The sequence below is a fragment of the Doryrhamphus excisus genome, linkage group LG1, assembly GCF_037039965.1.
Source record: "Doryrhamphus excisus strain RoL-2023G ecotype Guam linkage group LG1, RoL_Dexc_Guam_v1.1, whole genome shotgun sequence".
Classification (NCBI taxonomy): Eukaryota; Metazoa; Chordata; class Actinopteri; order Syngnathiformes; family Syngnathidae; genus Doryrhamphus; species Doryrhamphus excisus.
The window spans coordinates 21,904,561-21,932,506 of NC_136357.1; the positions used below are offsets into that span (position 1 = coordinate 21,904,561).

Here is a 27,946-nt window from a genome sequence, read left to right on the forward strand (position 1 = left end):
GTCCCGCGAGGAAGCTGAGTGGATGTCAAGTTTTTCAAGTGTTACTGAGTCATTTTCAGAAGGCTTTTCAGAAGGCGGAATAAGTGTTTCCCATTAAATGCATTCATGAGCTGTCTATTTTTAGCTCTTTTTATATCTTTATACTGGCAGAAATTGTCATCTCAAACCACCCACTGTCAGCTCTGTGTCACAACATGTACTATTTTTTTATAGTCAGCAGGTCCATACGAGAAGACATTAAAGACGCTGGGGGCTAAGGACCATGAAAGGAGATCGAAATAAAGTCATTCAGCTCAATTCATTGCAGTTACTGTATTTATGCATAAATCCTGGGTGTGGTTTCATTGCCTTCGCAGTTGACATGAGTGTAGACCTGTAGGCGCCCCAATACTTCACCGTCTTACAAGATGACATCATTTCCAGCCGATCAGCATGAGATCATTGTCAAAAAGCAGCTTCCTGTGTGTCATATCTACTGCTAGGTATGTCTGTGAGGTCGCTATAGCTACATAGATGTGTCAATCAAAACTGAGCTTTGTGTGAGCTTGCCACGAGAATCAATAAATCAATTAACTTGATCATTTTGCAGGCCATGATGACGTCTCAACACCGTAACAACCCTCCTGTCAGTCATCCAGTCTCTTTGGTCGACAATAATCATCATTTGGAGGACAATTATCAGCCAGTGAAATGTGTTATCGTGACCGCTAGGCCGAGTAGGATGGAATTCAGCAGTTCATTTGGACTTACTCTGCATTGGCTGACCATTTCAGTTATGAAGCACCGTCATTTATTCATGCTGATCAATAGGGCTCATGCTTTCCCTGGGGCGCCCTTTGTAAACTAACCCAGCATCACATGCATTATTAACTTTCAACACTTAACTAAGTCATTTCAGTTCCTTTAGGTCAGCAAGAAGAAGCAATATCATACAGTATAGTGTCATATACACCACATGGATCTGCTAATAATCAAATGTGGCGCATTATCTTATTCAAATCTGATTTTGTATTGCATATCGTGACAAAAATGGCTGTTGAGTGGATGTCTTTTTTTTAAGTTACTTGGGCTTATTTCAACTTTAAATTTTATTCTCAAACTGATGGCATTACTCCCATAATATTTTCACTTTATTCTATGCTTCATCCACTTCACATAGTCATTTGAAGCATTGATACACTTATATGCTAGTTCTGTCAACAACAACAGCATAGATACAGCAACAACACTTACAATGTCCGCGCTCCTTGGGATGGCCGTGTCTTCCAGCACAAGATGTGTGCTCCAGTCCTCAGGTTAAAAAACAGCATCTTGTTGAGTCTTTGTAGCAAAATTAAGAGCTAGGTATCCACTCTTGTGTCTGTGGATGACTCTGACGCTCGCGGTTCGCGGTGTTAGTCCGCCAGATAAAAATCATTTTTCAGTTTAGCTGCTACAATAATAATATGGCTGTAGCTGGGTTAATATACAAGTCACTTATGTAAATGGAACACTGTTTTTTCTGTGAGGGGTTTTAGCATCAAAATAGGTATTTCCCTTGACGCGTGTAGCTACCTAGCTAGCTTATAATGCGCAGTAAAAGGAAAAAAATGTGTTCATGTTTCACATATAACGATTGTGAATGATAGGCAATATTATCTAAGTGTTTCCCATTAAATGCATTCATGAGCTGTCTATTTTTAATTTTTAATATACAAGTCACTTATGTAAATGGCACACTGTTGCCGTTTTTTCTGTGAGGGGTTTTAGCATCAAAATAGGTATTTCCCCTGTCGCCTGTTGCTAGCTAGCTAGCTAGCTTATAATGCGCAGTAAAAGGAAAAAAACGTGTTCATGTTTCACATATAACGATTGTGAATGATAGGCAAAATTACCTAAAAAATGGATTTCCCCTTTAAGAGCCCCTTTAACAGAGATTTGAACTTAGAATGCCTGTAAAGAGCCATCTATGGACATATTTAGCAATGTTAAGGAAATACAGAAGAGGAAATACACACTGGTTATCTTGGATGCTAATGAGCTAACTTTGATGTTAAAAACTGAGTACAAAGTACGGTAGTATAATGACGAAGTGAGCATGACTGTGTCTCAGCACGCACGCGCCTCCAGCGGCGCACGTGCTGCGTGCACATCCGTGGGCTCTTGATCTCGTGCGCCCCGCCATTGGCCTGAGATGATGTCATGCACAACAGAGACAATAGAGCCCACCTCCTTGCAAACACACACACACACACACTCTGCAGCTGACTGTCACACACTCGCTTATCGAAGCAAGTCGATTTTTTAAAACTAATTTGCTCATGCAAATTGGATCTTTTTTGTAATTTATTTAAAGCGTGTTGTTCTTTTTGAAGCCCCAATGACCGCGCGAGCCGGCGGACTGGCTCGGTGTCACACACATCTGGATCAGACCGGAACCATCGACACCAGAACAGGCATGACGGCGAGTGGTGACGCTGCATGTAAATGATGAATACACTCCACGTCTGCCTCTCTTGATGTAAGTCTTTCCCAGTTGATAACCTCCCGTGTCCGGTATTGTGGTCGGCCTTGCGGGCTGCGTGCGGCTACGTGTTGGTCATGCATGCTAGGTTTTCAAATCAGGAAAACTACTACATATTATATGTGCACACATACACGCACACACAATGTTTGTTTTAAGGAACGTGGTTTTACTTTGATGTCTCCAAGAGCCGATATGTCAGAAGGTTGACGTCGACTCCAGAGATGGAAAGCAGCAGGAACATTATTTTGCATTGAGATATGGGACTTGAACTGTCAGCCCATTACAATTACTCTCAATAACCGGCCATGACAGCAGGCTTCAGAAGCCCAGCCCTGGAGGAGATTATTCTTAAAGCACACTGCGCTTTTTCTTATCTTTATCTGACAGAGGGCTCAAATACCGAGCAAAAAAACTTCCTATTTCTAAGCAGCTTCCTTCAATTGCTATTCTTAGTGGGCTATATTAGGCTTGTCTTTTTGCTCTTCACAGATTAGACTTTTGACTCATTAAAAAAGGCTGGGAATACAGCATGATCTACTTCTCAGCATTGTGTTGATCCATGAATGAAATATATCGTCAAATTTATGACTTAATTATATTTGTGTTCTTTGTGGCAACAGTTTATGTGACCGTGCCACGGTCCGCAAATCAAGATCCATAAAGGCATACTTGAATGATTTTGGTCTCATCAAACACCTTTAGGATGAATCTGGTGAGCCTGAAGACCCTTTTGTCGAATTTCAGTCATCTCTGACTTCCGAAAATGTTCTTCTGGGGCTCAGGAGAAACCAACTCCGTATTTTCTTCCATTTTCACATCCTGTAGGCGTCACCTCCAGGTGTCCCTATACTTTTGTCCAAATAATGTATGTGTAAAAGGGGTTGCTAAGAATGATGCTGCTCTGCTGCCCAAGTGCCATCCATCACAGTAATGTGTTTAAGGTCCCTGAGGTCATGGCTGTGTTTAGACTAAGTAATTTAAAAGCCGCTTGTAATAACAGACGTAGACCATGCTTCTATCTTCATTCATTAATTTTCTACCACTTATCCTCACGAGGGTGCTGGAGCCTATCCCGGCTCTCTTCGGGCGAGAGGCGGCCTACACCCAGGTTTGGTGGCCAGCCATTCACAGAGCACATATAGACAAACAACCATTCACACCACACATTCAAACTATGGGAGAACATGCAAACTACACACAGAGAGGACCGAGGGTGGAATCGAACTTGGGTCTCGCAGCTAACCACTTGCCTATGCTTCTGTCCTGTACTTGCTATTTATGCCTGTGATAATCACACTGACTCTGCAGGAGAAAATGAGGGAGGGAGATTTGGCCATTTAGTTTTGTCACTTCCATCACATTCTCTTTGCTGAGTGTGGCGATTATGTGATGTAATTATTCTGACTTCCTCGCCGTCATCTGTTTTGTGGCATGTGCGCTGATAAGGCAGCGAAACAAAGCTGATTATAGTAACAACACATTAGGAACTAGCTCTTGCCAGTCATCTAGGACCACACCATGTTGTTACAATAGCACAAACGCACGTATAAAACAAGCCTGGGAAAATAACACCAATCAAAATCAGATTCATTAGATTAATAGATGAATTGAACTGTGACTTAATTCATTAAATTAAACAGCTTAGTTTTATTAAAGCTACTTTTCCTGGTTCTTTGGACTACGTTGCTATTGGAGATGTAGTCAGTGATCACACAATTTAAAAGGTTTTGAAACGATATTAAAAAATAAGAACAATACATTTGGTTACAGTGCTGGACTCTCGCATCCATGAGGAAGATTGACAAAGGGCCCCTCTGGAAAGTGAAAGTTAAGCTTGTGTGTGAGAGACTGCCATAAAACTGGTTCTAAAGATGCTGTTAGCAAGTCTGTGTACTATGTTGTCTTTGCTACTTGTACTATGTGAGTGGAGGCATCATGAAAGTATTCTTTTGGGAAGCTAGTGAGAGACTTGAGAGACTCAAATTGGCTCTATCGATGCTGTTAGCCTGTTTACTATGTTATCTCAATGCCTTTCTATGAATTACCTGTAAATGCTGTACAACTCTAGTTGTACTATGAGAGCGGCGGCATCATAAAAGCTTTCCTTTGGGAAGCTATTTGACAGAACCTAGCGAGAGACTTGCTCAAATTGGTTTTAATGGTACAGTTAGCATGTCTGTTTACAATCGTCTGCTCTCAGTACTTTTCCATGAGTTATCTGTAACTCTAGTTGTACTATGTGAGTGCGGCCATCATGAAAGCATTGCTTCGGGAAGCCATTCAACATAACCTAGTGAGACTTGCTCAAATCTGTTTACTATCTCATCTCAATGCTTTTCTATGAATTTGTTGTGAATGCTGTGCAACTCTACTTGTGCTATTTGAGTGCGTTTCATGAAAGCATTCCTTTGGGAAGCTATTGCATAGAACCAAGTGAGAGACTTTCTGAAATTAGTTCTAATGTATCTAATATTTACTGTCGCCTGCTCTCAGTACTTTTCCATTAGTTATCTGTGAGCGCTGTTCAACTCTAGTTGTGCTATGTGAATGGTGGCATCATGAAAGCATTCCTTTGGGAAGCTATTTGACAGAACCTAGCGAGAGACTTGCTCAAATTGGTTTTAATTGGGCTGTTATTTCTGTTTACTATCGTCTGCTCCCAGTACTTTTCCATGAGTTATCTGTAAGTGCTGTGCAACTCTAGTTGTACTATGTGAGTGGGGCCATCATGAAAGCATTGCGGGAAGCTATTCGACATAACCTTGCTCAAATTGGTTGTGACTATACTGTTAACCTATCCATTTACTATCTTATCTCAATGCTTCTCTATGAATTAGTTGTGAATGCTGTGCAACTCTAGTTGTGAGTGCGTTTCATGAAAGCATTTTTTTGGGAACCAAGTGAGAGATTTTCTGAAATTGGTTCTAATGGTTCTAATGTTTACTATCGTCTGCTCTGAGTTATCCGTTATCGCTGTACAACTCTAGTTGTGCTATGTGAATGGCGGCATCATGAAAGCATTCCTATGGGAAGCTGTGCTAATTGTGCTTAAAAAAGATCGCTTGTGGCCTCTCAGTCTGTCCACACAGGAATGTTTCCAAGTTGGAAAGGGCAAAGTGTTTTATCCTTTCAGCCTTTCAACGCCAACAGTGTTTTGAGTGTTGTGAAACTGTATCTGTCTGAAAACGGCTTCCAGAATGGGAAAATTGTCATTGCCGTGTAAACGGCAATGCAAAGTGCTACTTTCTGAGCATTTTGACTGGCATGACTCACCCCAGTCTTATACAGCAAAAAACTATGGCTCATTCGCTTTAATGTGTCGGCGAAGGACCCATCACGAGAATGAGGGGTTGTGACATGCAGAGTTAGACATTTAGGTTGAAATATCGCATCCAAATGCACTTTGGCCATCCGCCAAACAGTGCAGTCGGCAGTTATTATCATTTATATCACATTTTTACTGATTTTCCTTCTTCTGCCATTGCCCTTCTACAAAGCATCCTGCTGCAGTTACAGGTGGCGTTTCAACTCTTCAAATGTTTGGGTCGAGACCTGACATGCTGCTGTGACACCAGTGTCAGGACAAAGCTTTGTCACACTTTCCCTTCATGCGGGGATACAGTTGGTGCTTTCCGAATAAAACACTGCCAAGTCTTATCCATTATTTACCACAGCAAGGAAAGTCTTGAATTGCCTTTGTCGTCGTTTGTCTAAAACTCAGATTGTTCTGTTTTTTTTTTCAAATGAATGTGTTGGCATAATCCCTAGACAAAAAAGATTACCGAAGGTGTCACCATATCGTATGTGAGGAAGCAGTGACATTGTTTTTGTCCTTTGGTCATTGTCAGGACATGTTCTGTTTCTCCAGCTAGCTTGCAGCCATGCCACTGCCACACAATATGCACAGAAAACATCAGAAACCTTCTCGAGTTGTACAATCATTATGCACTGTGGAATTAAACTGAGCTTAACATCCGTGAAGTGAGGCTTTTTATCATTGATGTGTCGTCTATACTGAAGTGTAATAATAATGAATTATCTATACTACTACAAACTATAAACAGTACATATTCCAGCCATCCATTTTCTATATCATCTTCATCCTCTAGATCATCTTCTGAATGCCTGATATCTGGATTTTCATTCATTTTGCCATTCCTATGCTTAACGTAGGCCTAGAATACTTAGTAAAAAAACTCATTGGTTTAGCAGTCAGGTGCAATTTAATAAATAAAGTAATTCACTAAAATGCACCTCAATAACACACTTGATGGCACTCGTTGCAGGGACGGACAAATAGCTCCTGGACAATTTGCAAAGCAGCGGAAGAGCCACTTGTTCTGACCTGATTTGCTTGGTTCTTCCCCGGTGTCGGACGAGGAACTAGACAGGAAGGGGGCGGTAGACTTGTCCATGTTGTGGGCAACATGGACAAGTTAAGGGGGTCTGCATGTTTGTCGTGCTGCAGTTGTACGGCTTCTTAACGCGGTATTCTTTGCAAATGACGGACGTTTTGTCGAGCTTTCCATCGTTCTTTGAGAATCCGTAGTGTTTCCAAACATACCATTTAAACGTTGTGGGGGGGTTAAATATAGAAATTTCCTTGCTGCTACTTGCTACGAACATCCATGCTGTTTTACTAGTAGTTGGATTTGCCTCACGGCTTCCGTCCATATTCAATACAAAACGCCAAATAATGACGGTGCATTCATTGCGCCTGGGAAACAGCATATGTGGTGAAGTTGAACATTAATAAATCGGGGGTTGCATTGGATTTTATCGATAACCACAAACACATTGCGATGAATCTAGAATTCACCCGTCAATTGCATCCATACCCAGTGAATGAGCCGATGCACTCGATGTATCGATTAATATCGATTATTTTCCACACCTTTATTAAACGTGCATAAACATGAAGAATTATTTTAAAAAGTAGTGCCACATCTAACGTGAAGGTTGGAATTACGTGCTACCAGGACATGTAGCAACAATTGTTAGCCAGTTAAATATGCATGATTATGAATATTTTTTGTGAGTGTGGCTGTAGTTCTGTTCTACTTCCGGTGTGTGTATGGCCCGTTGTTCCAAGAGTGCAGAGTTAGGCAGGGAATATTTTTCCCTCTGCTATCAACACGCCTTCAACATGGCTTGTTTCTTATCGACTCATTATTGATGAAAATGTAGATTCAGACAGAAAACGAACCACTGGCCTTTTGGGGGTGGGGGTCGGGGGGGGGGGGGGGGGGGATATCAGTGATTAATGTTCTTCCAAACACTATCTTTAGAACCCTGGACAGTATTGCAATACAAATTCTCCATGTAGTGCAATTTTCTGAGATATTGATTTAGCGCATGGTTGGTTCTTCCCATTCCCAGTGCCACAGCATGTCCGCTCTGTTCCACTGTGGGTGCAGGCAGGTGTCTGTGATGGATTGTCTGCATCACCGTGGGCAAATAGAAGAAACACAAAGATTGTCTTTAATCTTTTACAACCAGAGAAGCATCTGTTTCCCCAAAGCTTCTGCCCAAAACACTGAACCACCACAATAACTCCAAACTATGACAGATGATTAGTGCGCACAGCTAACTGCTGCAGTATTATACCTACAGTGAAGAAAATAAGTATTTGAACACCCTGCTATTTTGCTATTTCTCCCACTTAGAAATCATGGAGGGGTCTGAAATTTTCATCGTAGGTGCATGTCCACTGTGAGAGAGATAAACTAAAAAGAAAAATCCAGAAATCACAATGCATGATTTTTTAACAATTTATTTGTGTGATACAGCTGCAAATAAGTATTTGAACACCTGAGAAAATGAATGTTAATATTTGGTACAGTAGCCTTTGTTTGCTATTACAGAGGTCAAACGTTTCCTGTAGTTTTTCACCAGGTTTGCACACACTGCAGGAGGGATCTTGGCCCACTCCTCCACACAGATCTTCTCTAGATCAGTCAGGTTTCTGGGCTGTCGCTGAGAAACACGGAGTTTGAGCTCCCTCCAAAGATTTTCGATTGGGTTCAGGTCTGGAGACTGGCTGGGCCATGCTAGAACCTTGATATGCTTCTTACGGAGCCACTCCTTGGTTTTCCTGGCTGTGTGCTTCAGGTCGTTGTCGTGTTGGAAGACCCAGCCACGACCCATCTTCAATGCTCTGACAGAGGGAAGGAGGTTGTTCCCCAAAATCTCACAATACACGGCCCCAGTCATCCTCTCTTTAATGCAGTGCACTCGTCCTGTCCCATGTGCAGAAAAACACCCCCAAAGCATGATGCTACCACCCCCATGCTTCACAGTAGGGATGGTGTTCTTCGGATTGTACTCTTCATTCTTCTTCCTCCAAACACGCTTATTGGAATTATGACCAAAAAGTTCTATTTTGGTCTCATCTGACCATAAAACTTTCTCCCATGACTCCTCTGTATCATCCAAATGGTCATATGCAAACTTAAGACGGGCCTTGACATGTGCTGGTTTAAGCAGGGGAACCTTTCGTGCCATGCATGATTTCACATCATGACGTCTTAGTGTATTACCTACAGTAACCTTGGAAACGGTGGTCCCAGCTCTTTTCAGGTCATTGACCAAGTCCTGTCGTGTAGTTCTGGGCTGATTCCTCACCTTTCTTAGAATCATTGAGACCCCACGAGGTGATATCTTGCATGGGGCTCCACTCCGATTGAGATTGACCGTCATGTTTAGCTTCTTCCATTTTCTAATGATAGCTCCAACAGTGGACCTTTTTTCACCAAGCTGCTTGGTAATTGCTCCGTAGCCCTTTCCAGCCTTGTGGAGGTGTACAATTTTGTCTCTGGTGTCTTTGGACAGCTCTTTGGTCTTCGCCATGTTACAAGTTAAAGTCTTACTGATTGTATGGGGTGGACAGGTGTCTTTATGCAGCTAACGACCTCAAACAGGTGCATCTGATTCAGGATGATACATGGAGTGCAGGTGGACTTCTAATGGGCAGACTAACAGGTCTTTCAGGGTCAGAATTCTAGATGATACACAGGTGTTCAAATACTTATTTGCAGCTGTATCACACAAATAAATTGTTAAAAAATCATGCATTGTGATTTCTGGATTTTTCTTTTTAGTTTATCTCTCTCACAGTGGACATGCACCTACGATGAAAATTTCAGACCCCTCCATGATTTCTAAGTGGGAGAAATAGCAAAATAGCAGGGTGTTCAAATACTTATTTTCTTCACTGTATTTCTGCCTTAAGCATTGCACTTTCTAGACTAGGAAAAATGAATGACCGTGTGTATTTTACATAGAAGAATTGTGTTATAGGTTGAGTCAAGAGATCGATGGTTTGAATCTCTGTGCGGAGTTTGCATTTTCTCCTGTGTGTGTGTCCAGTATCGATTCCTACATCCCCAAAACAATGCATGCTAGGCTAATTGCAGGCTCTGAATGATCCATAGGTGTTAATCTGAGTGTGAATGATATGTGTACTTTGACCTCTCACCGGAAATCAGCTGGGATAGGCTCCAGCTCACACACGACACCGATGAGGACACGTGGTAAAGATGATTATGCTCTGATTTCATTAAGGCAGAGGTGTCCAAAATATAAAAAAATTAAGTTGTATTTGAACGTAAGATTATGAAAAAGTGGTGGCTTCTTTGTCCTTCATGTCCACTCCGTTTGAAATCCTTTCATAAGTTTGGAAGAAATACATTTGAGGCTGGGCTGCACGGAGGTCGAGTGATTAGCACGCAGACCTCACAGCTCGGAGTTCAATCCCACACTCAGCCATCTCTGTGTGGAGTTTGCATGTTGTCCCCGTGCATGTGTGGGTTTTCTCCGGGTACTCCGGTTTCCTCCCACATTCCAAAAACATGCTAGGTTAATTGGCCACTCCAAATTGTCCATAGGTATGAATGTGAGTGTGAATGGTTGTTTGTCTATATGTGCCCTGTGATTGGCATAATCACAGCGCACATAATGTCATAATTTCAACTTTTCAGCTCATAATTATGAATTTTTATCTCATGATTTCAACTTTTTATCTAATAATTCTGCCTGTATCTCATAATTTTGACGTTTTATCTCACAATTTCAACTTTTTAGCTCATAATTTTGACTTTTTATGTAATAGTTTAGAATTTTTCTCTCATCATTTTGACATTTTATCTCACAATTTCAACTTGTTAGCTCATAATTTTGACTTTTTATCTAATAATTTTGAATTTTTATCTCAAAATTTTGACTTTTTATCTGATAATTATCAGAATTCAGAATTTTTTCCTGCTAATTAGGACCTTATCTCAAAATGTTGACTTTTTTTCATCATAGTGGAGTTTGCATGTTCTCCCCGTGCATGTGTGGGTTTTCTCCGGGTACTCCGGTTTCCTCCCACATTCCAAAAACATGCTAGGTTAATTGGCCACTCCAAATTGTCCATAGGTATGAATGTGAGTGTGAATGGTTGTTTGTCTATATGTGCCCTGTGATTGGCTGGCCACCAGTCCGGGGTGTACCCCGCCTCTCGCCCGAAGACAGCTAGGATAGGCTCCAGCACCGCCCGCGACCCTTGTGAGGATAAGCAGTAAAAAATGAATGAATTAACATTTGAGGCTAACTGGTTAGCTTGCTAGCTTGTTAGCTTGCTAGCCAGCAGCCGTCTAGAGCCCCTGTAGCATAATAATTGTGCAATCTGGTGTAAACAAAGAATAATAGGAGGGTAACGGTGACTTTGGGGTGTTATGTCATACCTACGGGGCTCTAATCATGTTTACAACCATATTTAGAAGGTCATAAACAGTTGACTTTTAATGCTATAACAATGAAAATATTACATTTCTTAACTTGAATCCTATAACGTGGAAATTCATTGATTGGGGACTTCTTAGCATGATGACAAAATATGCATCCTGTCATTTTTCAGTACATGGTCCTCGGTGGAAAAGGTTTGCACACCCCTACCCTAGAAATCTGAAAATACCGCATTTCCAACCTAAAAACGTCTGTGTCTTTTACTAACGTACTTTTTTGGAGGTGTTTTCCTCGTCTCCATGACGCTGACTGTCTGCTGAATACTCGACTAGGAGCGAGTGAAAAGGCCACTGGCCAGCCTGCAGTGACAGTGTGTGAGAGAGTGGTGATCAGAGAGATAGCGGCTTCCATCATGACAAATCTGGGTCAATGTAACCCCCACCCCCTCTACCACAGGCTAAGCAGAAAAAGGGGAGGAAAAAAAACAAAAGATGAGGATACCGTCACCGGGCTGTGTGCATGGACGTAAGCATGGGGATACCGGAGCTGGGTTTGCCTTCTCTTTGGGTCGGTATCTGTTTAGTTTTAGGATGGGTGGCACCCCCAGACTGTTTTTCATATCTTTATTCCCCTCCTGTACTTTGTGGTTGACCGTGACGCTTCCGTTTCCCTGTTTATTGGCACCACATTTCCCCTGTTCTACATTTGGGTCTTTTGCACTCCTTGGGAAATTCTTCATGACTATGACTCAAAGGGCAAACATTCGAGAAAATATAGCTCAGGCACAACTAGCGATCATTTTTTATAAAATACATTTCAATTGCATACATGCCTGCTAAAATTGTCAGACCGGGTGACTGAATATATATCAGTTGATCAAAAGTTGAAGACCACAGCTCAAGAAAAAAAACTGAACCCCCCATCATCATCAAAGACAGAAAGCTTGTTTGCCTTTGCCATCAAGTGACCGTGACAATGTGAACACCTGAGAGAAAATCCCATTCAATACACATTTTTGCCAAGATTTGGGCTTTTAAAGGCTGTCGTCTTAAACTTTTGATCAGCTGACGAACAACCAAATTGCTTTCTCATTTCTAGATCTGCTCAAGACCTCCCTAAGATCCAACACTGCTAAATGTAAATTCTTGCAATTTTTCACCTGGTCTTAATATTTTGATCAGGAATGTGTAGATGAATGATGAATGAATGGGCAAAGCCACTACGTTCGATTCCCACGTACCACCTCAGCTTTGGAGCTTAAAGTATCATATTTTCTGGCCTATAAGTCACTCCGCAGTATAAGTCGCACAAGGCCAAAAATGCATAAATAGGTAGAAAAAAAACATACATAAGTCGCACTGGAGTATAAATCGCATTTTTTGCAGATAATTTATTTTACAAACTACTTGACCAAAACAGACATTACGTCCTCTTGGAAGGCAAGTTCTAACAATAAAAGAATAGAGAACAGGCTGAATACGTGTAAGATATGCTAACACAATGCTTATTCAGCTACACAAAAAATAAACATGAACAGAAAAGGTGTCCAGTGTTTATGTAACATAAACACTTTTTTCATTTATAAGTCACTCTGGAGTATAAGTCGCAGAACAGCCAACCTATGAAAAAAAGTGTGACTTATAGTCCGGAAAATACATAATTATTTGTTATGGTGACCACACATTGAGATTTGATCAAAAATTGATCAATTTCTGATACTATTGGTAAAAGATTATGATTTATTATCACGAGTTGAATTCCACACAAGTTATGAACCCTATGTGATTATCACCCTCGTAGTATAACTACAAAACACCACACGTAAAAGGCGCTTCAGCTTCATGTAAGCCACTTTGACGACCAGCTTTGTCGGTTGTCATTCTATGTGACACTCATTAATGCAGACTGCTGTCATAATCTGTCAGTCTCACCATGCGAAAATCTTACTGCAGAAACATGCAATGTATGTGTCTTTATTGGGGGTGCACAATAATTGGCCCAATATCCAGGAATTCAGGCGTCAAATCGATAAATCGGATAACACTAAAAATATCTCCAATAACCAATCATTTTTCTCCTGCCTTGATGATAACGGTAACCTCTGCTGTTCTCACTTTAAGAGGAAACATTCACAAACATTCACTTTAAGATGAAGGACGCTGTACCAAATGCTCCGTGATGAAGGAAATAAACCCATCGAGCACACAAAAAACCTTCTCAGCCATCTGAAACGCTAGCATGGCAGCGTTTGAAAAGTGCCAAAGGTTTGCCAGAGACCTCCGTGGCTTTAGAGTTTGTGCCCGAATACAGTGCACCTTGCTCGGCCATGCTAGGTGGCTCCCTCCGCTCTATACTCTGTTTTTCCTGATACTAGTAGTAATGTCATGACCTCGCAAATCAACAAGTACAGTTGGTCAAATCCAAATTTCTTCAAGTTCCTTCTTACCTCCACGTGTGCCCAAACTACACTTGCAAAATTAGACATAAAAAAAAAGGTATCGCTTATTGGTATAATATCGGTCTTTAGAAAGGAGAAAGTTATCAGTATCGGTTTGGAAAAAACAATATCTTGCATCTCTTGCTTAGGGATTCGCTTGCCAACAAATAGCATATTTCCTGAAACTCATTTTAGCACCCAACTGAACCGCAGAGCCATACTGAACTTCCCCGTATAGTTAAAAGTAAATAAAGCACTTAATCAACAGCGTAATGAGTCCTGGATGCAATAAGCATGACAAATGATCCCCATTCATCAGTGTGTGTTGTTCATCACTGTGTGTTTTCTATTGTGATGTTGTGTACCAACATGCCATTAAATGTTCATGATGATGATTGTGGTGATTAAATGACCCAAATAAATACAAAGTTGCCTTTTAATGCGCCGTGAGCTATTACTCGGCTGTGCTGTGTCATGTTGACAAAAACCTGTGCTTTGCTAAGTCCAGTTGTTGTGTGTTGTGGTGTATGCAGTGATATTTGGTTCATATCAAGGGCCACATGAATGCGCATTTAGGATTTGTGAAAGTAACTTGGATCATTCAAAGACACCTTTTTTTGGGTCAAAATAATCAATCAACGCAGTTCTGACCGAGCATGCTGTCTACTGTGCAGTACTGCAGTACATATTTATCACCAGTCACTGTTTAGTCCTTCACGTCAGCAAATGCGTCTTGCTAAGACTGATGACTCCTCTGAGGGACGAAGGTTACTGCAAGTTCATCACTACTTTTTGTAAATGAGCTTTTAAGAACCCTTGTTTGCCATCCTGATTAACATGCTCTCACCCTTTTCTGGATTGATTTTTTTTCACTATGACACATCCTATTGCAGAGTAGCAAATGTGAGTGTCAAAACGTGATATATATATATATAGAGAGAGAGAGAGAGATGCACATTCATTTTCTGGCAAGTGGCCTTGGTATAAGCAAGTAGCAGAGTGATGTGTGCATGTTTAAATGGATTTGGCAAAGGCAGTGGTTCCTTGCTCCAATGTTATCCATTAAGGTCAAACATGCACCAGTGGCTGTAATCTCCATATCCTACTTGTGCAGCCAGTGATGAAGGAGTTATGTGTGTCAAGTTCATGTTCAATCTGGCATGGCATGTATCTGTAATCGGCATGTTTTCATTTTCCTCACACGGTGGAAGTGATAACAAAATGTGAGAAATACACAGAAAAATCATTTCAATGTTGTGTTGCTTTTTGTTTGTGATGCTTTGGTGTTTGACTTTACATTCTTAAATAATTGACTAGCCTCAGCTGAGATTGGTTACCTAACAACACAAAGCACTATCTAAAGGGTCCCTGATAGGAGTTTTCAACTTTGTTCATCCATTTTCTATGTCGTTTATCCTCACTAGGGTTGCGGGTGTATGCTGGAGCCTATGTCAGCTGTTTTTGGGCGAGAGGCGGGGTACACCTTGAACTGGTTGCCAGCCAATGTGTGAGGAAACCGGAGTACCCGGAAAAAACAAATACGTTACATATTGTTATTAATTATTCTTTACATTGTTGAATTTTCGAAAGCGAACAGTAAATTCGTAGACATTACATGGCGCCACCCATGACCAGCTAGCGCTCATGAGACCAGATCGGTCTGACTTCTGGAAGTGACACGATCTGAGTGCTATCACTTAGCTACACAAAACGGTGTGCGAGACAGAGGATGTTTAATTTGAGCGATATGTCAATCATTTTAGAGGAGAAAAGAAGGGAGAAACATTTGGAGATGAAATAGAGAACATGAAAATGTACTTAGTAAGCCGTGACACATGGAGATGAAGATTGGTCAGCTTCAAGTCACAGAATAGTAAATGCGTAAACTGGTCTCTATAGGCAGATTTATTTCATATTTCATCGCCACCGTTGTCCTTGTCCCCCACTGTCAAGATGTCACTGTGGAAAGATGTTTATATAACATGTATAATACTTGACACTATGATGGAATAGCGTTTAGAATACAATATTATTTGTTGTTTTTGACTTGTTTCTTCCCTGTGTACATGCCAGCACCATTGATTTGCCCATTTTTGCCTTAAAATTCCCTCTTTTGGAAAAGAAAACAAACTTACATTATCATTGGGATACTATGAACATCCAGCAGCAACACGTTTTGGCATCACTACCATTTTGATGAAAGATACACTGAACCAAGTCAACGATCTACCTCAACACGCATTTGTCACATGTGTCACCCCGATGACGGCACTGAGTGGGAATGAGACTGAACAGTGAGAGTTAGTTTGTCATATAGTTCACCATGAACTATAAATTAAATTGTTTGAATTTACCGTCCGCTTTCAAAAATCAAACAATGTGGAACATAATTACAAACAGGGACCCTTTAAATAAATGCTATTTGTGTCTAAATAAACATCATGTAAAATCTGACCCACGCTTTCAGTGCAATAATGCTGTGGCTAATCTCTTCCCTTCTCTCTTTTCCTCTTTACTGGACAGCTTCACTTAAACCCAGATGCCTCCTCTTCCTCTCGACGAGCGCATAGTGGTCATCCAGCGGCCTAAAAACTTATCCTTGTGTGAGGCTTCCCCTCAAGCCATCCCACATCACTCGTCTCAGATATCCGCATCTTCCAATGAACAAGTCACCCGTCTTCCTCGACCAAACCTTTCCCAGCCTCATTTCTACTCCCCCACCTGTAAATCCCTAACTCTGGAATGCAAACGCAGATCCACCCGTGCACAGAAAATCACAGGCGACCATCCGGTTGTCCCGGCGGGTCACCAACAAGTCCCAAGCCACTGCCACAGCAATGGAACCGTAACGCTCGGCCCACGACTGCCATCCCACACACACACGATTGATATCAGACTGAAGGTGGACAAAGGCGGGAGAGCAGGAATCAGTAGCTCGCTTGGTCGTAGCGGAAGTGTCAAGGGCGCACGGGTAAAATGCCCCCCTTCACATTTGGATCCGTTTGAGAGAAGACGTGGAGGTGAACACAAGTCACAGCGAAGTCAACAAAGTCAGCTGTCATCCTCCGCCGGAGGAGTCCTGCAGTTTGTCCCCGCTCAGGCACAGCAGTACAAGCTCAGGGCTGAAAAGGAAAAGGAGAATTTTCTTACCAGAACCGACCAAGAATTTCCCTTGCTGGATTACAAGAATTCCAAGCTGGGCACTGTTCGTCAAAGCCATATAAGTCACAGTCTTCCCTTCCACCGTAATTCCGTCCCTGTGCCCCATGCTGCCATCCTAAACCACCCCTCTTCCTCTCCCCCTCAGCCCGCACACGTCCCCGCCTCCTTCCAACCACTCAACGAGCCTCGTTCTTCCCGACACAGGGATCACCGTCCTCACATTCTTCATGGTCTTCCCCTCTCTCCATGCACCTCCCATGCAGGGGGGGGGTTCCCCAGCCCTGACCACACCTGTACCATCGACTGCTCCCACCCGTTCGGATGCGGTTGCTGGAGGTTGGTAAGATGCAGAGGGTCTAAGGGCCACTCCTCTACCTGCCAAGGTGGGGGCGGTAGCTCTTCCACCTCCTTTTCCTGTGGTCACAATGTCGGCGCAGTAAAAAAAGGAGGCAAAGATATGGGGCTGAAAACTCTTGGAGGGTGTCTCTCCACCGCCTCCACCTCCAACACCTCATCAACCAACAGCACTGTGTCTGACCACCAGCCCAACATGTTCAAACCCCTCCGCTGTGCCTCCTGCGCCAGTGAGGCTGGAACCTTTGAGAGTCCTGCTATTCTTCGTAAAAAACTAGTGGGGGGATGTCTTCCCTGTGCCCCGTTATCCTCCTCTGCCCCTCTGAGGGCAATTCAAAGCTGTGTCACAGGCTGCAATCCCAAAGCCTCCCAGACAGGTAGCTCCACCTGTAGCTACTGTAGCAGCGACCCCATAGTGGTAACATTTAACCCTCGCAGGGGTAAACAACCTGCAAGAAGCCTCGGAGCGCCTCATTCAGCGACTATGTTTCAAGCCGACGATGATGACTACAGTGTGCGTACTATCTGGCCAGAGGAACTGGCCAGAAAGATGACCCATTCCACAGCTCAAAAGAATCAATGTGGCGGAATAGGAATAGGAGTCGGGAAGCCCACTTCGAGCCAGATCCAAAATGGAAGCAACGGAACTGGGCTTGTACTCCTGGACTGTCAAAATCTTCAAGAGTACGCACACTCTCAGCTAACAGACCACGCTGGTCGGCGGCGACTGCAGCAGGGAAAGATGGCTGCCCTGGATTTTATGGGCTGCAGGTCGGGATCGGGATATGACGAAGGCCGGAATTCGCTCAGGAGGCTTCTGAATAAAGCCGACAATGTAGGAATGGGCGACCGTCTTGAGCACGACAGAGACGGCCCTTACCCTCGTTCACCTTCTCCCTCCTTCTCTCCTTCTCCACCATCACCTGTTTCCTTTTCACCTCCACCGTCCGCCCCCAGCACACTCATCAAACCCAAACCCTGGCAGAGAGACAGGGAGGGAGGGCATTCGCTACCATCGGCTCAGTCCCTTCACTTGGCTCTCAACTCACTCAACAGAGAGCAAGATGAGGAGAAGAGCAGAAGTAAGACTCTAATTCTTAACTTATTGTGTGTAGAGAGATAAACAGACCAACAGAGGGCCATACTGCTGGAGGAACTAAACTGTGGATCAAACCCTTGAAATGTTCAGTGAGAAAATAACTTTTTAACTAAACTTAAATAACTAACTCAAATCAAACAAGATAGACAGAAATAGCAATATGAATGATATACAGTACCAATATGAAGAAGATTGACTATTTTCTCTTTTGGCCAATGATTTCCAGATGATTGTTTGATAATTCTATCACAGGTTCCAACGGGGTTGCTCAAGTAGCATCCCATAGGGATTGAAAACTCCATTTCCAAAATGTGTTTTCAGATATTCCAAATGTAGCAATGCAAAAACATAAAATATCTGGGGGTTTGGAATGGAAAACTAGACGCGTTGGTGAGGGAGGTTGCTTAAGATGCATTCTTGGCTTTTTGGTCAATTTCTATCGTGGAAATTCTTACGGTCCAGCCCAGTCCAGCACTGAGACACTGGTCAAGTCTAACATGTGTTTTTTTTGGAATGTGGGAGGAAACCGGAGTACCTGGAGAAAAACACAAAAGCACAGGGAGATAATGAAAACCCCACACAGAGAGGTTTGAGTCCGATTTGTTTGAGTTACCCGGGTGGTGCCATCCATTTATGGACAATCTCCAGAGCATTTGACCTGAGAAGTTCCACTATATTTTCTCTAAAAATTCTTTCAAAATCTTATCTTCCAGTGCACCTTTCCCTGCCACTGTCATCTTCGCTGCCAGCCTCCCTGTCCGATGAGTCTGTGATGACTCCCGATGCGGAGAACGCAGTGGTCAGCCCCATACTTCCATTCTTGTTCCTTGGAAACGAACGGGATGCTCAGGACTTGGATCTTCTATTGCGCCTCAACATCGGCTACGTGGTCAACGTGACGACGCACCTGCCACTCTACCACGTCAAATCTGGACTGCGCTACAAAAGGCTGCCAGCCACAGACAACAGCAAACAAAACCTTCGACAATACTTTGAGGAGGTTTTTGAGTTTATTGGTAAGACTTTTAGTGAAGATGTCTTTACCTCAGCTTTTAGGATTTTTATGCCTTCATTCGTTTTTTGTCACACAAAAAGGTAAATAAAGACAAGCGGCATTTCACACTTATTGTGTGGTCTCCAAATAATCTAATGGCTATGTTTAGCTAATGTTTAGAGTACCCAGAGAAAACCGCAACCAGTCTGGTAGACCCCAGCACTAGGGATCAAAACATGGTCCGCGGCATCAGAGTAAAAAGTGCTAGCCATCCAGCTAAAATCCCCGACTGTCTACTCTTCAGGTGTCAAGGAGGGAGGTTTACCAACGTACTTTCGCACAGCGGCACCAGCTGTCATCCGTTAGCCAGTCATGAAGCTAAAATCCCAGACTTTCAATGTCCAGCGTGACTCTTAAGGTGTCAGGGAGTGAGGTTTAGCTTGTGGGCTATTTCCACAATTATTTCCACCCCCCAAACCCACACTCTCATCCGGGTCAGGGCACCAATGTACAGTGTATCCGGAAAGTATTCACAGCGCTTCGCTTTTTCTACATTTTGTCATGTTACAGCCTCATTCCAAACTGTATTAAATTAATCTCTTACCTCAAAATTCTACACAAAATACTCCACTATGACAATGTGAAAAAAGGTTTTTTTGACATGTTTTGAATTTATTAAAAATAGAAAACAAAAAAATCACATTTACATAAGTATTCACAGCTTAATACTTGCTTAATACTTTGTTGATCCACCTTTGGCAGCAATTACAGCCTCAAGTCTTTTTGAATATGATCCCACAAGTTTAGCACACCTATCTTTAGGCAGTTTTGCCCATTCTTCTTTGCAATAAGTCTCAAGCTCCATCAGGTTGGATGGGAGACGTCTGTGCACAGCCATTTTCAGATCTCTCCAGAGATGTTCGATCGGATTCAAGTCTGGACTCTGGCTGGGCCACTCCAGGACATTCACGGAGTGGTTCTGAAGCCAATCTTTTGAGATCTTGGCTGTGTGCTTCGAGTCGTTGACCTCAGGCTGGGGCGAAGGTTCATTTTTCAGCAGGACAAGAGCGCTCTGGAGCAGGTTTTCATCCGGGATATCTCTATATATTGCTGCATTCATTTTTCCTTCTATCCTGACTAGTCTGCCAGTTCCTGCTGCTGAAAAACATCCCCACAGCATGATGCTGCCACCACCATGCTTCACTGTAGGGATGGTATTGGCCTGGTGATGAGCAGTGCCTGGTTTCCTCCAAACATGGCGCCTGGCATTCACACCAAAGAGTTCAATCTTTGTCTCATCAGACCAGAGAATTTTGTTTCTCATGGTCTGAGAGTTATTCAGGTGCTTTTTGGCAAATTCCAGACGGGCTGCCATGTTCCTTTTACTAAGGAGTGGCTTTCGTCTGGTCACTCTACCATACAGGCCTGATTGGTGGATTGCTGCAGAGATGGTTGTCCTTCTGGAAGGCTCTCCTCTCTCCACAGAGGAATGCTGGAGCTCTGACAGAGTGACCATCGGGGCCTTGGTCACCTCCCTGACTAAGGCCCTTCTTCCCCGATCGCTCAGTTTAGAAGGCTGGCCAGCTCTAGGAAGAGTCCTGGTGGTTCCAAACGTCTTCCATTTACGAATAATGGAGGCCACTGTGCTCATTGGGACCTTCAAAGCAGCAGAAATTTTTCTGTATCCTTCCCCAGATTTGTGCCTCAAGACAATCCTGTCTCGCAGGTCTACAGACAGTTCTTTTGACTTCATGCTTGGTGTTTGTGCTCTGACATGCACAGTCAACTGTGGGACCTTATATAGACAGTTCTTATATTTCCAAATCATGTCCAATCAACTGAATTTACTGCAGGTGGACTCCAATTAAGCTGTAGAAAGATCTCAAGGATGATCAGTGGAAAAAAGATGCACCTGAGCTCAATTTTGAGCTTCATGGCAAAGGCTGTGAATACTTAATTAATACTTAATTCAAAAAAAGTAAAAAAAAAACAACTTTTTCACATTGTCATAATGGAGTATTTTGTGTAGAATTTTGAGGTAAGAAATTAAATTAATACAATTTGGAATGAGGCTGTAACATGACAAAATGTGGAAAAAGTGAAGCGCTGTGAATACTTTCCGGATGCACTGTAACTCGCCTGCTGCAGCCAGCCTCACATTCTGCCCGGGCTCGAACTCGAGTCACAGAAAAGGGACGTGGGAGCGCTAGCCGTCAAGTTAAAATCCCAAATCGATGTTGAGCGTGACTTAAGGTGTAAGGGAGTCAGTTTTGCCAACTACCACCCACCCCCCAAAACCACACTCTCATCCGGGTCAGGGCACCAATGTAACTCACCTGCTGCAGCCAGCCTCACATTCTGCCCGGGCTCGAACTCGAGTCCACAGAAAGGGACTTGAGAGCGCTAGCCGTCGAGCTAAAATTCCAACTAGATTTCAGCGTGACTCTTAAGGTGTCAGGGAGTCAGTTTTGCCAACTACCACTCACCCCCCAAACCCACACTCTCATCCGGGTCAGGGCACCAATGTAACTCGCCTGCTGCAGCCAGCCTCACATTCTGCCCAGGTTCTAACTCAAGTCCACAGAAAGGGACCCGAGAGCGCTAGCCATCCAGCTAAAATCCCAATTCGATGTTGAGCGTGACTCTTAAGAGACTTGAGAGCGCTAGCTGTCGAGCTAAAATCCCAACTAGATTTCAGCGTGACTCTTAAGTTGTCAGGGAGTCAGTTTTGCCACTACCACTCACCCCCCCAAAACCATCAAGCTAAAATCCCAACTTGATGTTGAGCGTGACTCTTAAAAGACTTGAGAGCGCTAGCCGTCGAGCTAAAATCCCAACTAGATTTGAGCATGACTCTTAAGGTGTTAGAGAGTGAGGTTTAGCCACTGGCATCTGTCACACATGCATGGGGAGAGATGGCGATTCAAACTCTCCATCTCCTGACTGTGAGGCCAGCATGCTAACCACTAGGCCACTGTGCTGCGTTTTTGTTGCTACTCCAGTTGATACAAGTGTGTTTTTTCGTCCACAGAGGAGGCATATCAGAGTGGACAGGGAGTGCTGGTGCATTGCCAGGCAGGCGTGTCCCGGTCTGCAACCATCGTCATCGCCTACTTAATGAAGCACACCCTCATGACAATGACAGACGCCTACAAATACGTGCGTAGCCGTCGCCCTGTGGTGTCCCCAAATTTAAACTTCATGGGCCAGCTTTTGGAGTTTGAGAGAGACCTCAACTCCGGGGTGACTCCTCGCATTCTGATGCCTAAACTTGATGGTGTGGAGACGCAGGTGTGAGGAACATCTCTGTTCGGGGCAGGGAATTGGCTTTACCATTGGAAAATGGCGACATGTTTTGGCGGTTAGTGCACTTTTATACTGTGAAACATAAGACAAACTGGTACATGACCTCATATTAGTAGCTAATTGAACTTGATCATCATCCAGTACACTGTTTATAGATAATGTGCCAATATAGATGTAACATTATATTGAGATATCTTTTCTTTTTATCCTGATGCCTCCTCCTATGTGTTCTCCTGCAGTGCACTGTTAACATGCCCCACTTGCATGCAATACCATTGCCACTTTGATACAACATTATTGCAATGCAATGACCAAATTCGGTCATCGTTTTGTCATGTTGGGGCTCTGTCCTTTAGATCCCCATGGACCTAATGCAGATACTGAGTAGCATTAACCTGGCAGGTACAGTACAGAAGAGACCCATATCGCATACAAAACAGTCCGCTAAACTTCATATTTAAAAGAAGTGTACATGATCAGGCAGTGCAGTAATATTTCAAGGCAGCCATACTGCAGATTAACAACTGGAATAACAATGCAATGTTGATGTGTTTTTAATGTAAAGCGACGAGACGTGTGGCATGGCTGATTTTCAGATGTGGTACATCTTCTTCAGAGTACTTCTTTTTGGTTTCTTGGTTCCTTGGAAATGCATATTTATTTCACTAACCACAACATTAAGTACCTGCACATGTAACGAGATGCGATACAATAGTATTCAGTCGATAGAATTCAAAATAATTTATTCTTGTATTGCACTGCATTATACTTAGAAGTTTGAGTTATCTTCATTTGCTGCATCGCGGTTTCGAGGTTAACTACATCTACAATAAAACCTGTACAACATTCATTGAGTGAAAAATAGCGGCAAATGAGACCTTGCACTCTTAAAACGTTCATTTCAGTGATACCAATTGTGCTGTTAAACACCAAGTAATTAATGTTTTATTCATGTGGAGTCATAAACCCATAACTAAAGCCGAAGATTTTGTTAGAAGCAAAACTTAAATTAACACGTGTGATGGTGGAGGACACGAAAAGGTAACCATTGTTATTAAATTTCCAAAGTTCCTGTACTCGGTCAATAAGATATGTGTAGCAGAAATTGTGTGCATATTTTGCAAAGAGCACATCAATAAAGCAATTAATTTTCCAGCATGCAATTAGAGACACTCGATAACGAGCTTCTTGTAAAGAGCCCTGCAGGTTCAGCGGAGGTGTCATATTATGACCTGAAGACATTGACAACCAAAAGTCTCAGATTGTGTGCATGTGCCTAATAATTGTGGTCAGTGAAGACTTTCATGGGTTATGGTCTGATGCCACAGTGGATACAGTCTTTTCTGTTTTTAATACATTGACCAATGTCTTGTTTGGTGACCGTTTAGACTATTTACGTGTTCTTTCCTGACTTGAGGAGAGGAGGGGGAAAAAGAGCCATTGAAAAATGTTTACACTCTTTGAGGACAAACCAAACTTCTACAATCTACTTAAACAATCTACTTTGCTTTAAGTTCATTTAGCTTTTGTGACCAAGTCAGAATCACAAGTTGTTTCCTCTAGAGGCGCTCCTCTTCTGCCTTATTCTCTCTTCACTGTGGCCCTCGTGACTATGCATTGTTGTATTGGGAAGGCTTTGATAAGAAAAGGTACCTTGATTCACTGTGAGCACTTCTGCTGTGAAGGTCGAGGCCTGAGGTCCTTTCAGCATCCATCACCGCCTTGTAGCATACAAACAAACGATACTGAAACACATGAAAAGGACGAGGGGGGGTTACAGAAGGGTAATAAATGCAATCTTGTTTGGGATAACTACATGTGGGGCTGTAAAGCATTTGGTGCGTACAGTCGTCCCTCGCAATATCGCGGTTCAATGATGGATCCCTTGCTATATATCGTGGTTTTGTGACTGCGCTCTATTATTTCTCAAAACATATTGAAATAAACGTGATAGTAGTATTCTGGTCACTAGGTGGCAGTAATAACAAAAATTACCTTAACACTGCATTAAATCAGACAATTCTCCTCCCGTCCCGTGTGGAAGTGGTAACTTTTTTGTTTCTTAAAGGTGACCTATTATGTTTTATGTTGTATTATCGTGTTAATCGATGCCAAAGTTCCAGATAATAAAGTATGCACATTTGGAAGTGAGCCCTGAAAGAAGTTTGGGATGGCTCTGAGCACTCAGTTAGCTGCACAAGCTGAGTGGGACCAATCACAGCGGAGTGGGCGTGCCCGGAGGCGGGCTGTGGGTGGAATAGGTGCAGATTCTGGAAAGAAAGAAATGTGTAGCTGCTCTATAGGAGTCCACAACTCAATACAAAGGAACAAAAATTAGCATAACGGGTCCCCTTTAAGTTTGGAAAAAATAAATTTGAGGCTAACTGATTAGCTTGCGAGCTTGCTACATAGCAGCTATCTCGGGTCCCTGCAGCATAACAAGAGTTGTGATAGGGTGTAAACAGTGAATAATAAGACTTTGAAGGTGACTCTAGGGTTGTTATTTCATGTCTACAGGGCTCTACTAATGTTAAAAAAATGTGCACAAAGTCAGAAACAGGTTTTCTAACCTGTACCTACAATACTATTCAATTGATTAGCATGGAATCCAATATCGTGGTCGGGACTGGAACCAGTGAACCGCTATGAACGAGGGACGACTATACTCCACTTTGCTCATGGGCTATGGCAATTATTTTGTACATTTTCAAACAGATTACCACTGTTTTTGATAACATGTTGTCCAAAATTGACATTGTCAGGAGCCTGGCTGTTTTCTCTTAGTCTAAGCTCATTTAAATGGGACCTAATACTATTCAGATCATCGTTGCATCCCAATGCTGTTCTCTTATTGATTACAGGTCAATTGACAACCATTTAGGTTAAAGAGGAGTTGATTGCTGTAACGAGGTAACGCCATGTGAAAGAGCACATTTTCACAATTCTTTTTCTGGACATTAGGGGTGCCCTGATCCGATATCAGCAAAAGAACGAATGGACACTAGCAAAATAAGTCGGAAGTGAAGAAATTGTATCGGGACACCCCTACTGGACATTTGATGAAAAGTAAAGCACAACAATGACATTTTACATCATGAAACATAAACCTTCATTATGACAGCAACTTTTGTAGCCCAGGTATCAATCATCTGGCGCATCAATATTTACACCGTGTCCAGGGTAGACTGCACCCCACTTCACATTTGGAACTAAATCCTGGTGGTTCTCAGGTTACGAACAACTTCCGTTCCTGGACTGAGTTTTCGTAAATGACACCTAAATTGTACTTGAGCTGCAACAGAATTGATTATCAAAGTTTGGACACCCCTGGTCCAGGGCCTAACCCAGGGGTCGGCAACCTTTACTATGAAAAGAGCCATTTTACCCCCTTGCCCACTAAAGAAAAATAGCCTGGAGCCGCAAAACATAGTATGTTTAAAACAACATTGGAGGGAATTTGGGGGTATCAAAGTAGTTCAGATAAGAAGACAAGTTGTAGTACTCTTGCTAGTATTGACGATAAACTTACATAAATGTACGTGTAAACTTACTTGATTTGTTTACATCGCAAACAAGTTCCCATGCAGCAGTTTTTTTAAGTTATCTCAAATGTATTTTTTAGAATTGTCAAATAGCTCTGGGAAAGTATTACTTATTTTCCTTCATGTTTACCTGTGTGAGAGAGAACTGAATAGCATCCTGTCTGCTCATCCAATCACCAGTCAGAACTCAGTCTGGATGCATTCATGGTCTCACACAAAGTTGGATTACAAAGACGTGCATTTTCCCCACTCGGGTGTTTAAAAAATTTCAAGCATTGCAAAGGGAGCGGCTGCACGGCAGGCGAGTGTTTAGTGCGCAGACCTCACAGCTAGGAGACCTGAGTTCAATCCCACCCTCGGCCATCTCTGTGTGGAGTTTGCATGTTCTCCCCGTGCATGCGTGGGTTTTCTCCGGGTACTCCGGTTTCCTCCCACATTCCAAAAACATGCTAGCTTAATTGGCAACTCCAAATTGTCCATAGGTATGAATGTGAGTGTGAATGGTTGTTTGTCTATATCTGCCCTGTGATTGGCTGGTGACCAGTCCAGGGTGTACCCCGCCTCTCGCCCGAAGACAGCTGGGATAGGCTCCAGCACCCCTTGTGAGGATATGCGGTAGAAAATTAATGAATGAATGAATGCAAAGGGAGCCACAACAAAGAGGCTGAAGAGCAACATGCGGCTCTGGAGCCGCGGGTTGCTGACCCCTGGCCTAAACGATTTCTCGATTAATCAACACAGCAAGCTTGAGACTAGGAAATGAATCGTTACTTGCAGCCCTAAATGATACCAAAACTAAATCCTATGTCACTCATACACGAAGGACATTTTAAATTAAACTTTTAAAATTAACATTAAAATATTGTCCCAGGCTAGTTGGATGAATAACCGTGCATTCAATCATTTTTAATGATGGCCGTGACAGTCAAGCAGCTGGGACTCACATCTTTTTATGATATTCATTTTTTCACTTCTTCGGTGATGGCTTTCCTTTTCTTTGGCGCACTGACGCTGGGGAGACATCATGAAGCGCAGACGTTACACTTCCGCGTTTTCAATGCAACTAGTTCTTAAGTGAGACGACAACATTAAATTTTCAATGGATTTATGGGCACGCTTTCATAACCACGGACCTGTCGTGCTTAACTTTTCATTCAAATGGCTTGTGATGATGGCGCTCTTTCCAGAACTTCTCGATGCATTTTACAAAATTACACAATCCCATGCAAAGAATCCCACAAGCAAATTGCCTTCACTTTCTTTCATCCTCCAGTTTCCTTATGATGACTGTGACGTTGCGGAATGGCTTTGTGACGTTTATGGGTTATGTGTATTTCTCCACTGTTAATGTTTCCTCTTGTTTTTACCATCCCCTTCTTCTGTTCTTATGTTGTTAAGAGTTATTGTTCGTCATAGCTGGAGAGACATCAAGCAAACAATCTAGTCCTCCCCAGTTTAGATGGCGGTTAAAGAGAGCCTGTTGTCATCACGCCACCATTTTTATAGACCGTGGTTTCATTTCAAGTGTTGTGAACTTACTGTGAAGATACGGAAATAATATTCCCCTTGGGCCGAGTCGACTGCGAGCGTGTGTAATGTTTTGCATTTGTAAAGACTGCATTTGCAAGCTGATAGCGTGTTTTTGATACCTGTGCATTGCCTACTTGTGGATACTTCCTGTTTCTATTTTAATGCCACAGTTTTAACAGCACTTCATGAATATGAAGCTACGGATTAGTCACAATGAAAAAGAATATAATGGAAGGGGGAAAAAAATCAGGATGATTCAAATGCTTTGGTGTCCCCCTGATCACTACCA

General features: G+C 42.7%; 1 protein-coding gene across 4 annotated transcripts; it reads left to right on the forward strand.

Annotated features, from left to right (window-relative positions):
• Nucleotides 1–2,179: 2,179 nt before the first annotated feature.
• LOC131131920 (uncharacterized) lies at nucleotides 2,180–26,041 on the forward strand. 4 transcript variants are annotated; one of them, XM_058076974.2, is made up of 5 exons: nucleotides 2,180–2,500; nucleotides 11,690–11,800; nucleotides 16,194–18,268; nucleotides 18,999–19,301; nucleotides 22,311–26,041. In XM_058076974.2, exons 3-5 carry the CDS (start codon nucleotides 16,210–16,212, stop codon nucleotides 22,574–22,576), a joined length of 2,628 nt encoding a protein of 875 aa, XP_057932957.2. In that variant the 5' UTR covers nucleotides 2,180–2,500; nucleotides 11,690–11,800; nucleotides 16,194–16,209; the 3' UTR covers nucleotides 22,577–26,041. The 4 variants fall into 4 exon arrangements, with proteins under 4 accessions (XP_057932957.2, XP_057932958.2, XP_057932956.2 ...); XM_058076975.2 differs by having other exon boundaries at nucleotides 11,690–11,758; XM_058076973.2 differs by lacking the exon at nucleotides 11,690–11,800 and having other exon boundaries at nucleotides 2,181–2,500.
• Nucleotides 26,042–27,946: the final 1,905 nt, after the last annotated feature.